This window comes from Muscardinus avellanarius (genome assembly GCF_963383645.1).
Source record: "Muscardinus avellanarius genome assembly, chromosome: 9".
Lineage (NCBI taxonomy): Eukaryota > Metazoa > Chordata > Mammalia > Rodentia > Gliridae > Muscardinus > Muscardinus avellanarius.
Genome location: NC_137795.1, coordinates 17,725,937 through 17,738,915, shown reverse-complemented (window position 1 = coordinate 17,738,915; position 12,979 = coordinate 17,725,937). Strand labels below are relative to the sequence as shown.

The 12,979-nt window shown below is 48.4% G+C and overlaps 1 protein-coding gene across 2 annotated transcripts in view; it reads right to left on the bottom strand.

Annotated features, from left to right (window-relative positions):
- Window positions 1–12,979, bottom strand: part of EGFR (epidermal growth factor receptor) — a gene marked incomplete at both ends in the record, with an annotated part of 149,717 nt that overhangs the window by 27,751 nt on the left and 108,987 nt on the right. For both annotated transcript variants that reach the window (XM_080700855.1, XM_080700856.1), the window contains 12 exons: window positions 652–750; window positions 1,402–1,524; window positions 2,490–2,631; window positions 5,296–5,331; window positions 5,635–5,792; window positions 6,418–6,508; window positions 7,714–7,846; window positions 8,658–8,857; window positions 9,727–9,817; window positions 10,584–10,657; window positions 10,759–10,885; window positions 11,345–11,461. In XM_080700855.1, the coding sequence (XP_080556981.1) occupies window positions 652–750; window positions 1,402–1,524; window positions 2,490–2,631; window positions 5,296–5,331; window positions 5,635–5,792; window positions 6,418–6,508; window positions 7,714–7,846; window positions 8,658–8,857; window positions 9,727–9,817; window positions 10,584–10,657; window positions 10,759–10,885; window positions 11,345–11,461 (1,391 nt within the window). The remainder of the gene's footprint in view (window positions 1–651; window positions 751–1,401; window positions 1,525–2,489; window positions 2,632–5,295; window positions 5,332–5,634; window positions 5,793–6,417; window positions 6,509–7,713; window positions 7,847–8,657; window positions 8,858–9,726; window positions 9,818–10,583; window positions 10,658–10,758; window positions 10,886–11,344; window positions 11,462–12,979) is intronic.

Below are 12,979 nucleotides of genomic sequence, written 5' to 3'. Positions count from 1 at the left end.
GTCTCCTCTCTCACTGTCCCTGTCCTAGGACAAGCACAGGCTGAGCTTATGTGGACTCTGTCCTGTCCTCCCTCACAGGACACAGCACCAGTGTGAGGTGGGGGCAGGCTCAACAGAAGGGAAAGCCAAGCCCAACCCAAGACCTCCTCCAGGACAAAGCAGTCAGCCTCCATGGGAGGGTAACATTTAAGTTATTTGGGGAGAAAGCACAGAGGTGGGCACCGGCTGAGAGAGCAGACATCTTGCTAGTCCTAGGCACCATTAATAAAAGCCATTCCAAAGATAATTTAGCTGAGCAAACTGAACCCAAGTTTCAAGTTCATAAATAATGAAGGGATTTGCTCCTACCCAGCCTTATGAAACTGAGAAAGTTTCTAAAAGCTATTGAATGTTTCTCTAATGCCAGGTAAACTGTGACATTCCTGGCAGGTACCCAGGGAGGGTGGACGTCTATCCTCTGGTGGGCGTGTCATAGAGCAAAAGAGGTTTCTCCAGAAGAGGAGGGAGTTACATCCATGATAGTGGGACGGAAAGTGGACATTTAGAGTGAGGGGATAGAGAAGTCTAAAGGTAACCGGCAAGTGCCAGACACCAGGAGAGGTGGCCACTGAGCCAGGCCCAGGACAACGGCCGAACACAGCAGAAACTCACATCCAGGATTTCCTTGTTGGCTTTGGGAGATGTGGCTTCCCTCAATTCTTTGATAGCCACAGGAATTTTAACTTTCTCGCCTTCCGGAATCCAGAGTCCCTGGGATGAAGACAAAGGAAGATATTAACTGGAAGATATAACACCAGGCATGTAGTTTTGAAGGGAGGACAGAGATACAGCTCTGGGCTGCAAAGCCACCTGTGCTGGACACGGTCCTGAAGGGAGGGAGGACCACAGCCTCCCTCAAGGCCACCCCTGCTGGACCTCTTGATATTTCAATAGCTCTTTAAGTACATGGGTCAGAATGATTTTAGCAACATTTTAGATTAAAATGCTTTGTCAGTGCCAGTGGTAAGGCCAGCATGGATCACCTAGTCCTGCCTCTGAGCTTCTAGGTCCAGGTTCAACCAAAGTGGGCTTGGTGCAAATGTATTAGCAAGAGCCCATTTTCACCTAGATTGACCCTGATGCTCCCTGCAGTGGCAGACAGATTTGTATGTCTTTACCCGCTGTCCCCCAGCCCAAGCCACAACTTACCACACACACAAGGCCAGGGACATCTTCTATAAAATGCCTCTGGCCTCCTAGGACCAGTCATTTGTTCTTCAGTTATAAAAAGCTTCCTCTCAAAGGCGATGCCAGTTAGTGAGAATGAGACTGGTCACTTGCCCAGGAGGAGAGGGCATGCCCACACAGAACGAGAGGGTGTGGTGACCCCTAAGCCGGGTATACCTGACCCCATAATGTTACCTTGTACACAGTGCCAAAGGCCCCTGAGCCCAGCACCTTCAGTTTCTTGAACTCTGTCTCCTTCAGGACCCGCAGGAGGGCTTGGTTGGGAGCTTCTCCACTGGGTGTGAGTGGCTCCACGAGCTGTAAAGGGGAAGGGGCACCGGGTGTCGGCCAGGGGCTCCAAGGACGGGCGAGGGCTCAGGAGGAGGAGTGGACACCTTCCCAAGAGCTGATCAACCCACGAGAGCAGGCACAGGTGCCGGCAGCAGAACGGCCTCACTGCATTTATGCTATGCTACCTCTATGCCACTGATCCAGACCAGAACACTTGAGAGGCCCCAGTGGGCCCGTAATGCACAGTGCCCTGGTGCCAAGAGGAGCCGCGGCCTCTACCCTGTGCCAGACGCAGGGCCAGTGAGGAGCCTTTCTGGAATCCATTCCCACAAGTCTTGTCCTACCCACAAGCTCTGTGTCTTGGGCCTCTGCTCACCTTGTGAGCCCTTGCAGGACTTAGTCTAGAAACAGTTACTTTTCATCAGACAGAAGCACAGATAGGTAACCAGGCGAGGGAAACTGGACATTTAGAGATGTTTTCAGATTCTTCCCTAGTGACACATAATCTATAGTAATGCGATTATGAATATGCTGTGGTTATGAGAAGTGTCCTCAAAGGACCAGGTGTTGGCAGCTTGGTCCCCAGCCCGTGTCTACTGGACCGTGGTGGAATCTTTGGAAACAAGGCTTAGTAGGAGGTCTTCCTGACACTGGGGGGTGTGGCTCTCCTTCCTCCCTTTCTCACTTCCTGGCACGAGGTGAATGGTTTTGTTCTTCCCACACTCCTGCCGTGATGTGCCATCCCACACCCAAGGAAAGCAGTCAACTGATCATGGACTGGGAGCTCTATGACTATGAACCCAAATAAACCTTTTTTCTTTATAAGTTTGTTATTTCAGGTGTTTGTTATAGTGATGGAAAACTAACTAAGACAATGTCTAAAACACAGAACTGCACATTACAAGTTCTCAAAGCAAGGCTCTTTTCCCTCTCAGGAGTAGTGGGGCTCTTGCGGGAGCTTTCCCCCAAGGCAGCTGGGGCTGTGAGCTCACCTCTCTCTCCTGCAGCAGTCGACGCAGCGTGCGCTTCCGGACAATGTGGCGCCTTCGCATGAAGAGGCCAATCCCAAGGCCCACCAGCACCAGAAAGAAGAGGCCACCCACAATTCCTGTGGCGATGGATGGGATCTTGGGTCTAGGATGAGGCGAGAGACAGAGAGGGTGGTGTTTGCTGACGGAGCAGCCCCTGACCTTGGCATTTTACACATTCCCTGTACCTTCGGACACAGTAGCATTATTTAAAAATATCCCAGAATGTGGGGTGCTGGATCGCTTCTATGGGGAGGAGAGAGCTGGCTTGGTTCTAGGGCTGTCTCCAACATCCTCAGCATCTCTCTTCCCAGCTGGCTCCCCTTTTTCATTTCTTAAATGGAGATCCATCTGGACCTCTTCATCTGATTATTTTTAATGTATTAACTTTGAAAATATTTAATAAAAATGATTCAGGCATCAATAATGCTTTCTATAGGAATGTATATTTTGTTCTAAGAGCATCTAAGATGCCTTCTAGGAGCCTTGAGAGCCCCGTGGGGTTCCTAGCTTCCAAGGTGGGACCCATTGCTTTGGGAACTGCTTTCTGAGCAAGTCAGATGAAAGCTATAAAACAAAAGGATTAAGGCATAAAAGCCATCCTCGGCACTGTGAGCATCGTCCTCAGGAAGCCTCAGATACTGAGAGAACATGAGTCTCGGACCTCTCCAGAGCCATGTCCCATTTCGGGGAGAGGGAAGACTCAGTCAAGCTCACTGGAGAAAGGAGATGAATCACTAATATTGGTAACTTTGAATTTACCATCTTTACAAAATAATTTTTTTTAGGTGCTGGGGTGAAGTTATTTGTGTGTGTGTGTGTGTGTGTGTGTGTGTGTGTGTGTGTGTGTGTGTGTGTTAGTTACTGAGAATTGAACCCAGAGGCATTCTACCTCTGAGCTACACCTCCAGCATTATTTTTATTTTGAAACAGGCTAAGTTCCTAAGGTTGGCTTTGAACTTGTGATCCTCCTGTCTCAGCCTCTCAAGAACTGGCATTAAAAAACTGGCATTAAAATTACTGCACTTGGCTTTAAGTTATTATTTTAAAGTATCTATCCCATTTCAATTGCTGGCAAATTGATTTTTATTTCCAGGTAGAAATGTTAAAGAATTGCAAGGAGTAATTAGCAGCATCATTTGCACATACAAAACATGTGCTGAATCCTTGACATCTCTGAAGAGGGTCAAATGTAATTTATGAAAATGATAGTTTACAAAGTTTTCTCTCCAAGGAGCACAGAAATCATCTCCTCTGCTATATCCTAAATCCCAAATTAATAAAGTTTGAGTCAATGACTTATCACTCTCTAAAGGGGACACTGGAAGACAGAATGCTTTGTTCTGGAGTATGAGTTCCCCTGGAGCCACAGTGGTAAAGGCCAGTGATTCTGAAAAGCTTAAAAGAGAGTGAATACTATAAAGCAGGGCTCCATCTGGTTTCAGAATGGAGACGTGAAGGAAGGGAGCCCCGCTACTAGATCACAGAGCCCAGAGTGTGGAGACAGGAAGAGTCTGGGAACTGAAGGAGATGCTGCGTCTAAGAAGCCGCCTCATTTCTCCCAATCCATGTCCCATGGGGCAGCTACTACCACAGTCCCTGGGGCAGAGGAGTCAGTGAGCGGAGAGAGGGCAGAGGTGAGAGGAGAGAGGGCAGAGGTGAGAGGAGAGAGGGCAGACGTGAGGAGAGGAGAGAGGACAGAGGTGTGGGAGCTCAGCTAGTGTCTTCTTAGAAATGGCAAATGGGTGTTGTGTGTGTGACTCCCCAGTGCTTTGTAACACAGTGTTGACTGATGATACTGCTCCTTAATGATCTGAACAGAAATTTGTCTTTTGCTTTTCTCGTTGCTACAAACCAAGCAAAAAATGGCAAACTGATCAGCATCAAAGTGTTAGAGGAAGCCCACTTGCTTTTTAAAAAAAATATTATTAGTGCAATATAGCCATATATCTTAGTGGGGTACAAGACGGTGGAGGTATACATGCACACATCACTCATTTAGCTTTCCTAATTCCCACCCCATTCCTTCTCACCTCCCTCCTTCTCATGTTTGGCTTAGTGACTGACTTTGATATGCTTGTGAATTATGGACAATAGGGAATTTCCCTCTTCCCCCCTCCAACCCCCTCAGTTAGGTCACCTTATTTGCTCCTCTAGGGTTTCTCCTTCTTTGTTTAGACAATGAATTTCAAAATGAAAGAAAAGACCCAGGTGTGTTGGTGCAAGCACTTGTTATCCTAGTACTTAGGACACTGAGACTGGAGGGTTGCAGGTTCAAGGACAGCCTCAGCAACTTAGTGAGGCTCTCAGCAACCTAGTGAGATCCTGTTTCCAAATAAGAAATGAAATAAGTCTGGGGATGTAGCTCAGAGGTTAGAATGCCCCTGGGGTCAATTCCTACTGCCACCAAGAAAAAAATAAATAAAAAGGAAGAAAAGAACAGAGAAAAAGTAGCCCCAAGCTAGAGCTTTGTCATTCAACAGAAAAGCCCTTCAAACACAGGTTTGTGATAGGATGGACTGGGAGAAAAGAGGAAAAGCCAGGAGAAGATACTACTAAGGGGAACTGTTTAACACTCTTCTGGGGGCAGGCCCTCCCTGTCCGCTGCAGAACAAAGTCCACCTCGGGCAGGAGAGAGGAACCCACAGGGCAGTTTCTGCGGGACCCTCCGTGGCAGGGAGGAGGTGTAGGAAACTGCAGGTGGAGGGCAGCAGTCGTGACTCCTGCCCCGGCTGACGAGGTCTGTCAGACCCAAAGCTAGGACACGTACCCATTTGCACAGCCCGCCAGACCTGGCCCAACACATCTGTAAGAAACAAAAGAGAAATACACATTTTTCTTATTCTATTTTTTTTGGCATTTGTTTCATGAAGCTTTTTCTTTTCTGTTAAATCGTAAGGTAATGTGGTAAATGACTCTCAGATCACCAAAATCACTGTGTGTCTGTCAGGGTGGCGCTTGCTAACCTATTTATCATGCATTAATTCGTCTCCATGTTCATGCAGAGGGTGTTTCTGACTGTGTCCCTCATATGGGCTCCTTCTAGCCCTGGGCCTCTTTCCGTGTGTCTGCCCTTGGTGTCAGCCCCGCCCACCCTCTCGCCGCTTACCCATAGGTGCAATTGGGGTGGCACAGGTGGCAGACTCTGCTGGCGTCTGCGTACTTCCAGACCAGCGTGTTGTTCTCCCCCATGATCCCGGCGGGGCAGGCCTTGACACAGTGGGGGCCATCGATGAAGTTTGCACACTTGACACAGTCGCCCGGTCCCTGCGCCATGTGCGGGAAAATACTCATGGATGTCTGTTTACTTTCAGAATGGAAGTCACTTTTTACTTAAAATGTTCTGGGACAAGATGTTAAGGCATGGTATGACTGGGTCACAAGGTGGTCGCATTCTTAGAGGGGGAGTGGGGGGGGAATGTGGAGGAAAATATATCAAGTGCTATGGCATGCGGGTTTGTAGCACTTTGAACCTAACCCTCGTGTATAATTAAAATATGTCAATAAAAGAATGTAAACAATACAATTTCTTAAGAAATTAGTGAAGAATAAAAGCCAAGTGGCACAGAAATTCCTAAAATATAAAATAAGGTCTATGATTGCTTTTGCTTGATATGACTACTGAGTTTCTTGGTATGAAGCTTTCCCTACTTTAAGAGCAAATAACATACAGAAACATAGGAGTTGTTGATATCTGTCTAAAAGGATAAGGCAACAATGGTGGGCGTGAGAAACAGTGGGGAGTATGGCCAGTGTGCTGAGTCTGTGGCAGCCTGGCTGCATTGTGGTAAGAAATGGTGGGAGTGTACGTGTTTGGGTGCTGGCCTGGGAGGCGAGGCTCAGCTCTGGGTGGCGAGCTCAGATGACAGGGCAAGAGCAGAGGGCTCCTTACCGGGCCCGTGCATGTTATGTTCATGTCCTGCGGCAGGCATTCCGGATGGCACTGGATACACTTGGAATTCTCCACAAACTCCCTGGGCTCCCTGAGAGAAGGAAGATGGAAACGGGTCATGCCAAACTTGGGCACACTGCGTCCACACAGGCACTTATGACAGCATCAGTAACACAAATTGCCTTTTCCAGATACTCAAAATAATTTTAGCTCAAGGTCAAAGAGTTGGGACTGTGACGCTCCACTAACATAATACCCTGATTGTATTAGCTGAGTCCTTGCAGTCTTCTGGCTGGGTACTGAACTCAAAGGGAGCAGGTGCTGCTGGACATGATTCCTCTGCACCCACAAAAGGACACAAACCACGGATATGGTTATCTTAATTACTTTGTCTCTTAAAAAAAGACTCAGGAACTGAAAGGACGTGGCGGCAGGGTTACCCTGGAGTTTCTACTTGATGTAGAAGCAGCACCATCAGTCACACAAATGCTCCTGAGTGCATCAGCTCAAGGTCCCTACAGAACAGAACTTGGTCTGCACCTGCATGTTTCTCCAAGCTGTGATCCTCGCCTAACAGTAAAACAGGAAGGAAGACTGCTTCCAGTCACCTATGGATCCTTTGGTCCTTCTCCACCAGACCTTCCCTTTCTCTTTATTTTTTTTAATTGCTTCTGCCTAACTATCTTTCAATTTGACTTTTTATTCATTGTCATAGCCCTCAGAGGAGCAGAGCCGGTGGCAGATGTGGCCCTTGGCCTCTGGAAGACAGGGCGAGTGTCAGGGGAGCAAAGTCTTACATCAATATTGAGATTCTCAGAGTTTCTGTAGCCTGTACTTTTTGTTGGTTGAAACAAAATTCAACATACACAAATTGTTTCTTTTCTTGTTCCTGGTTATACTTAAAGCTATTTGTGCTGTTCGGTGTTTAATATGCACTTGGGAGCACAGAAACCAACAACACACTGGGAAACAGACTTCTATTAGTATATTCTAACACACCAGGAATGGTCCACAGAGAAAGAGCTGAGGGCTGTGCTCCTGACCACCCAAACCACCATAACAATTCTATTTGTCTTGGGAATCCTGCACCACTTTGAAAAGGCTAAGATATTTCTAGGAAAAGGAATCCTATAAATTATCAGGCTGGGTTGGCTTAATGATGACACAGCTTTGTGATGAACAGTTTGCCCAGACACAAACATACAAGCAAACATCAAAGACAACAGTAGCAACGATGGAAAAGAATCAATGGAGTTGACAATCATGCCCATCAGAGTGAGGTGTAGGGCAGCTCACCCCTCCAGGATGTTGCACTTGTCTACACACTCCGGGCCCCGGCTGACGTTTCGGCAGGACAAACAGTCTCTGGACTCTGGGCCCCAGCAGCCCTCAGAGGAGCAGAGCCGGTGGCAGATGTGGCCCTTGGCCTCTGGAAGACAGGGCGAGTGTCAGGGGAGCAGCAGGCACTGCACCTTGAGCCTCCCCAAGCTGTCCACAGCTCTCCATCCCTGCAGGGACCCAGCACCTGGACCAGACCCAGTGTGGTTTGAGGACAAAGGCTACAGTGAAGGGGAGGCAGGGACGGTCATGGTGGCTTGCTGTGTGTGGCTCCAGCCGCAGTGTGTCAACTAGTCCCCTGGGTAGCAGAGTGGCATAGGGCTTGTCATCCCTGCCATCTATGCAGGGGTCTTGAGCATCTTAGAGTTAAGCTGATGAACTGAGTTCCCAGAGCTGGGGAGGGCGAGGCCAGCATCGGAACTCAGGCCTGCTTCTGCAAGTGTCCAGGGTCTCCCTGAACAGTCGGGGTTCTCACCGGCTTCAAAGGCTGACCTACAGAGCTAAACCAGCGCAGAGATGTGGCGGTGTGGTGTCACTCATTCGTGTGTGTGTGTGTGTGTGTGCGCGCGCGCGCGTGCGCGTGCGTGTGTGCATGCCTGCACCTAGCTGTGGCCAACAGAGGTTAAAAGCTTAGAGCAACATCGGCTAAGATGTCCTATAACAAATGCTCAATTTAGCTCTTTTAATAACAAATAATTGATAGCCTAAACTTCTTGAAAATAACCTGGAAATAATTCTTATAATTTTGCATGATACCTTCGCAATTAGGAATATATAAATTTTAATATATCTTAAAGAATAAGAAGAGCAACTTAAGTGTTTGGGAATGGTCCTTCAATATTCTATATAACAGCATCTGGCCCGCAGAAACTGCGCTGTTGACATGGATGCCAATAACTTACTACAGTCTTTTTCCCTTCTGTTGTTTGTAATTTTGGTTTTCTGACTGGAAGTCCCAAATAGCCTTTTCCAGTTTATTGTGTTTGCGTAGCACAAGTTTTCGTTTGAAGAAACGATCACATCTCCATCACTTATCTCCTTGAGAGAGCGTAGTCCCAGGGATGTTATGTTCAGTCCCACGACCGCGAGGGAAAACTGGCCGCTGAAGTGAAGAGGGGACACAGACGTGAGGGATGGGGCATCTCTAAGCACCCCACTCTATCGTCCCGGCCCTTTGAGCTACTCGGGTCTTCCAGTGAGCACCGGCCTCACTATAATGGGAAGGAGTAACAACTCTGGGCTTGCAAGTGTTTTTAAACCCTGCCATGGACAAGCCGGCTCCTTGTCCACTCAGTATCTTTACCTTCAAAGACAGACAGGTGTGAGTGTGGGTATGAATAAATGTCTTCATGATATTATCTTATGTACTGTGTTTTCATTTTCTGAAAATTAAGAACATGTTCTAACTAACTACAGAAACATTTAAATGCACTTAAAAGGCTGTAGGTCTGTCCATCCATCCATCCATCCCTCCATCCTCCCACCTACTGATCTACCCTGCCATGTATGTATTGTACAGAAATTTGCAGTACCATGTACCGAACTCTATATTGATTAAATATCCAGTTCCTACTCTGATGAAACCCTTTGTCTGAAGGTGATATGATCATTCAAGTTCCTTTTACCATGCCAAGACCACAAACGACATGGAAGGACAGAAACTAGTATAGGTTGGTGGAGACTAGGGATACAGGAGAGGTAAATGCAGTGTGGGCAGCGCCAAGTGAACCCCAAGACAGGGCAGCTGTGTTCACAAGAAACCTGCTGAACTCCGACTAGCCTGCAGTTCATCTAACGGCATTGTACACCGTCCACGTCTTCATCTTGATTCCTGACCGTGCTCGTGTGAGATGATAGCGGCAGGGAGGCTGGGTGAAGGACAGATGGGAACTCCCTGCACTGTTTCTGAAGCTCTCCTTCAAGATGGAAAGCAAGATGGCAGCTGCGGGGTTTTGGCTGAGGTCGACTTACTGCTGCTTTGTCCTGCCGCGTATAGTTTCCAGGTTCTCAAAGGCATGGAGGTCGGATCTGTTTTCAGGCCAGGCCTGAATCAGCAGAAACCCTAGAAGGCAGAAGGAGGACTCAGACACAAAGTCCTTGGATTCCTTTTCTTGGAGGAAGCGTCATCTTAGGATTCTTACGGGACTGCCCCGTGGAGAACAAAAGGGAATGCTGGTTGGATTGAATCCTTTCATCCTCTTTGCTGAGCGTGAGACACATGGACTGGGCGAAATGTGAAAACGGGCACCTGGCCTGCTGCACTGGATTCTGCATCCCTTGCCAGCCCCCTCTTGCTGCTCCTCCCTCCTAGAGCACCCCCGCATCCAGAGGACTGGTACCCATGGTGGCTTCACCAGTATCCAGCTGCTATCAAGACAGATTTTAAACAGTTTCCTTATTGAATCCCAGTCCAAAGATAACCTTAACCTTGTTATTCAGGCCTAACTATTCCCTTTGCAGAGAAGAAATTGGAGCGGGACAGCAATGCAGGCCACAAGCTCTAAGTTTCTTCAGGAGGCTGAAGAATCCCTCTACCTCTGGACTTGCCCCTCCCTCCGTCTATCCATGGGGCTCCTGGCCATCACAATGGTGGGCTGAGCTGGGGAGAACAGGGGGTTTGGCAAGTCCATGCTGACATGGAATGGCCACAGCCTGGGCTTAGTGTTTGCCCCTTGCATGTGGGGGAAACTATATTTTTTTAAAAGCCTCACAGACGTATTCATTAGTGGTAGAATGTTTCTATGCAAAGGGAGAGGAAAGTGGGATCCAGATTCTCTGTCCAAAGCGCTTATGTCCCATCTAGACCCTCAACAGGTGGCAGCACGAACCTGTTATCTCCTTTACGGTTCTCAAGATGTCCAGCTCGTTTGGATCTAGAGGGGGTGTGCGCGTGAAGGAGTCCCTGAAACAAATGGATGGCAGAGTTAGGAGTGGGAGCCAGTCCCCGCCATTTGAGATACCAGGTTTTGTTTTTCTCTGCCCAGCAACTTTGCTGTGACTTACCCTCTAAACGCCACCGGCAGGATATGGAGGTCCCCACTGATGGACGTGCAGTTTCTGAAGTGTTTGATATTGGTCGCGTTTATGGACAGAGTGTCTTTAAACTCACCAATTCCTATTCCGTTACAGACTGTGAAGATAAGAGAGGTGTTTACTCCAGTCATGTCTGCTGAATTCAGAGGAACCAGGGGTCCGCGGGCAGAGGGGACCCTGGCCACCATGCCACTGTTCGTTCATTCAACAAACACTGAGAGAGAGAGGCCTCTGGACACCAGGCCCTCACAGGCTTTGGGGTTAAACAGTGAGCAGAGAGCTTGCCATGGCCTCGCTGGCCTTCACTCTCTTTGTGGTCTGTGTGGGCTGCGGTGCATGTCCACCACACCTCTCCAGAGCAGCAGGCCCACCTCTGCACCCCGCTGTACCCCGAGACTCTGCACACCTTCTGTCCCTCCTGCTGCCTAACCTGGCTTGGCAGCTTTATCTTCCACTCAAGAGAAAGCAGGCCTTAGAGGAGTCAGACAGGCGGCCTCCAGGAGGCCGGGGAGGACGCGCAGCCTCTGCGGCTCCTACCTACCTTTGCCGCTCCTACCTTTGCGGCAGGGCCCCTCACACTTCTTGCACTTGCGGACGCCCTCATCCTCCATCTCGTAGCTGTCAGGGCCGCAGGCTCGGACACAGGAGCCATGATCTGTGACCACGTAGTTCCCTGTGGAGGAAACAAGGTAGGGCGCTGAAAGCAGGGACAGGTGTGGGGCTCCCCGCGCTCATCCCTCCCCGCTGTGCCGGCCAGATGAGAGGGTGCAGGTCCCCCGCTGGGTTTATTCTGAGGACAAAGAATGAGAGGCTACAGAGGGACGAAGAAACGGGTTCAGGAGGGGTAGACTGGTGGTGTGAGGCAGAAGAGCAGAGCCTTGCTTCATCAGAGGTGGCTGGCGGCAGTGCCAGGGGCAGGATGGCAGATCTGTGGTTAGAGCACCTCTCTGAAGCTCAGTATTTTCTGTAGGCTGTGGCTTCAGGCCTTAGAGTTAAATCCTCTCCACTCATTAAACGTCTGTGAAGTAAGCAGAGGCCACAGTCCCACAGAGAAGTCCCTGTGGCTCCTGCCCACACGTCCTTTCCAGCAGGACCCCCAGTCCCTCCTCAGCCTCCCTCACTGGTAAGTAACAGGTTAATACCAACCAACATCTGTGCCATTTGCTAAGAACTCTGTTTACTCAAATGGCCAACCTCCACAATAGTAACTGGACCTTGAAAGTTCTGCAGATTGTGTTTTTGCTACCTTGGGCCCTGAGCATTTCTGTGCATTTTATTTTATTAAGTTAATTAATTTTTTTGTAGTACTGCGACTGGAACCCAGGGGCATTCTACCCTTAAGCTACACCCCAGCCCTATTTTTTTTTTTTTTTTTTTTTTTTTTTTTTTTTTGGTGGTACTGGGGTTCCTGGAAACCCTTCTACCTCCGGGCTACACTTCCAGACCTATTTTATATTTTTATTTGGAAACAGGGTCTCTTAAGCCAGCAAGGTTGGCTTCGAACCAACGCGATCCTCCTTTCTCCATCTCCCAAGCGCAGGGATTACAAGCCTGCACCACCACATGTGGCTGCAACCCTACTTTTTGTTCTTTATTTTGAAACAGAGTCTCACTGAGTTGTAGAGGGCTTCACTAAGTAGCTGGGGCTGTCTTTTTTTTTTTTTTTTGGTGGTACTGGGGTTCCTGGAAGCCCTCCTTCCTCCGGGCTACACTCCCAGACCTATTTTATATTTTTGAAACAGTGTCTCTTACGCCAGCACGGCTGGCTTCGAACCTGCGCGATCCTCCTGTCTCCGCCTCCCAAGCGCGGGGATTACAAGCATGCGCCACCACGCCCGGCTGCTGGGGCTGTCTTTGAAACAGGAGCTTCCTGCCTCAGCCTTCCCAAAGCTGAGATTAGAGGCATGTGCCACCAAGCCCAGCTATTTCTGTGCATTTTAAAACCTCTATAAAGAACTTAGATCCTATTTGTGACTGAGCCACAACAATTGTTTTATCTTAATTTGCCATTTACCTTATGATGTCCGGTCATTATATTTCTGTCTTATTTTTTTCTGTACAGAATTTATACTTTTTCATGTGTAAAAATCCAGAGGGCAAAATATCCACTCCCAGTTGTTCTTTTATGATTTTTTCATAATATTTCTTCTAACAATCAAGATTGGTTTATTAAACTCTTCAATTAGATTTC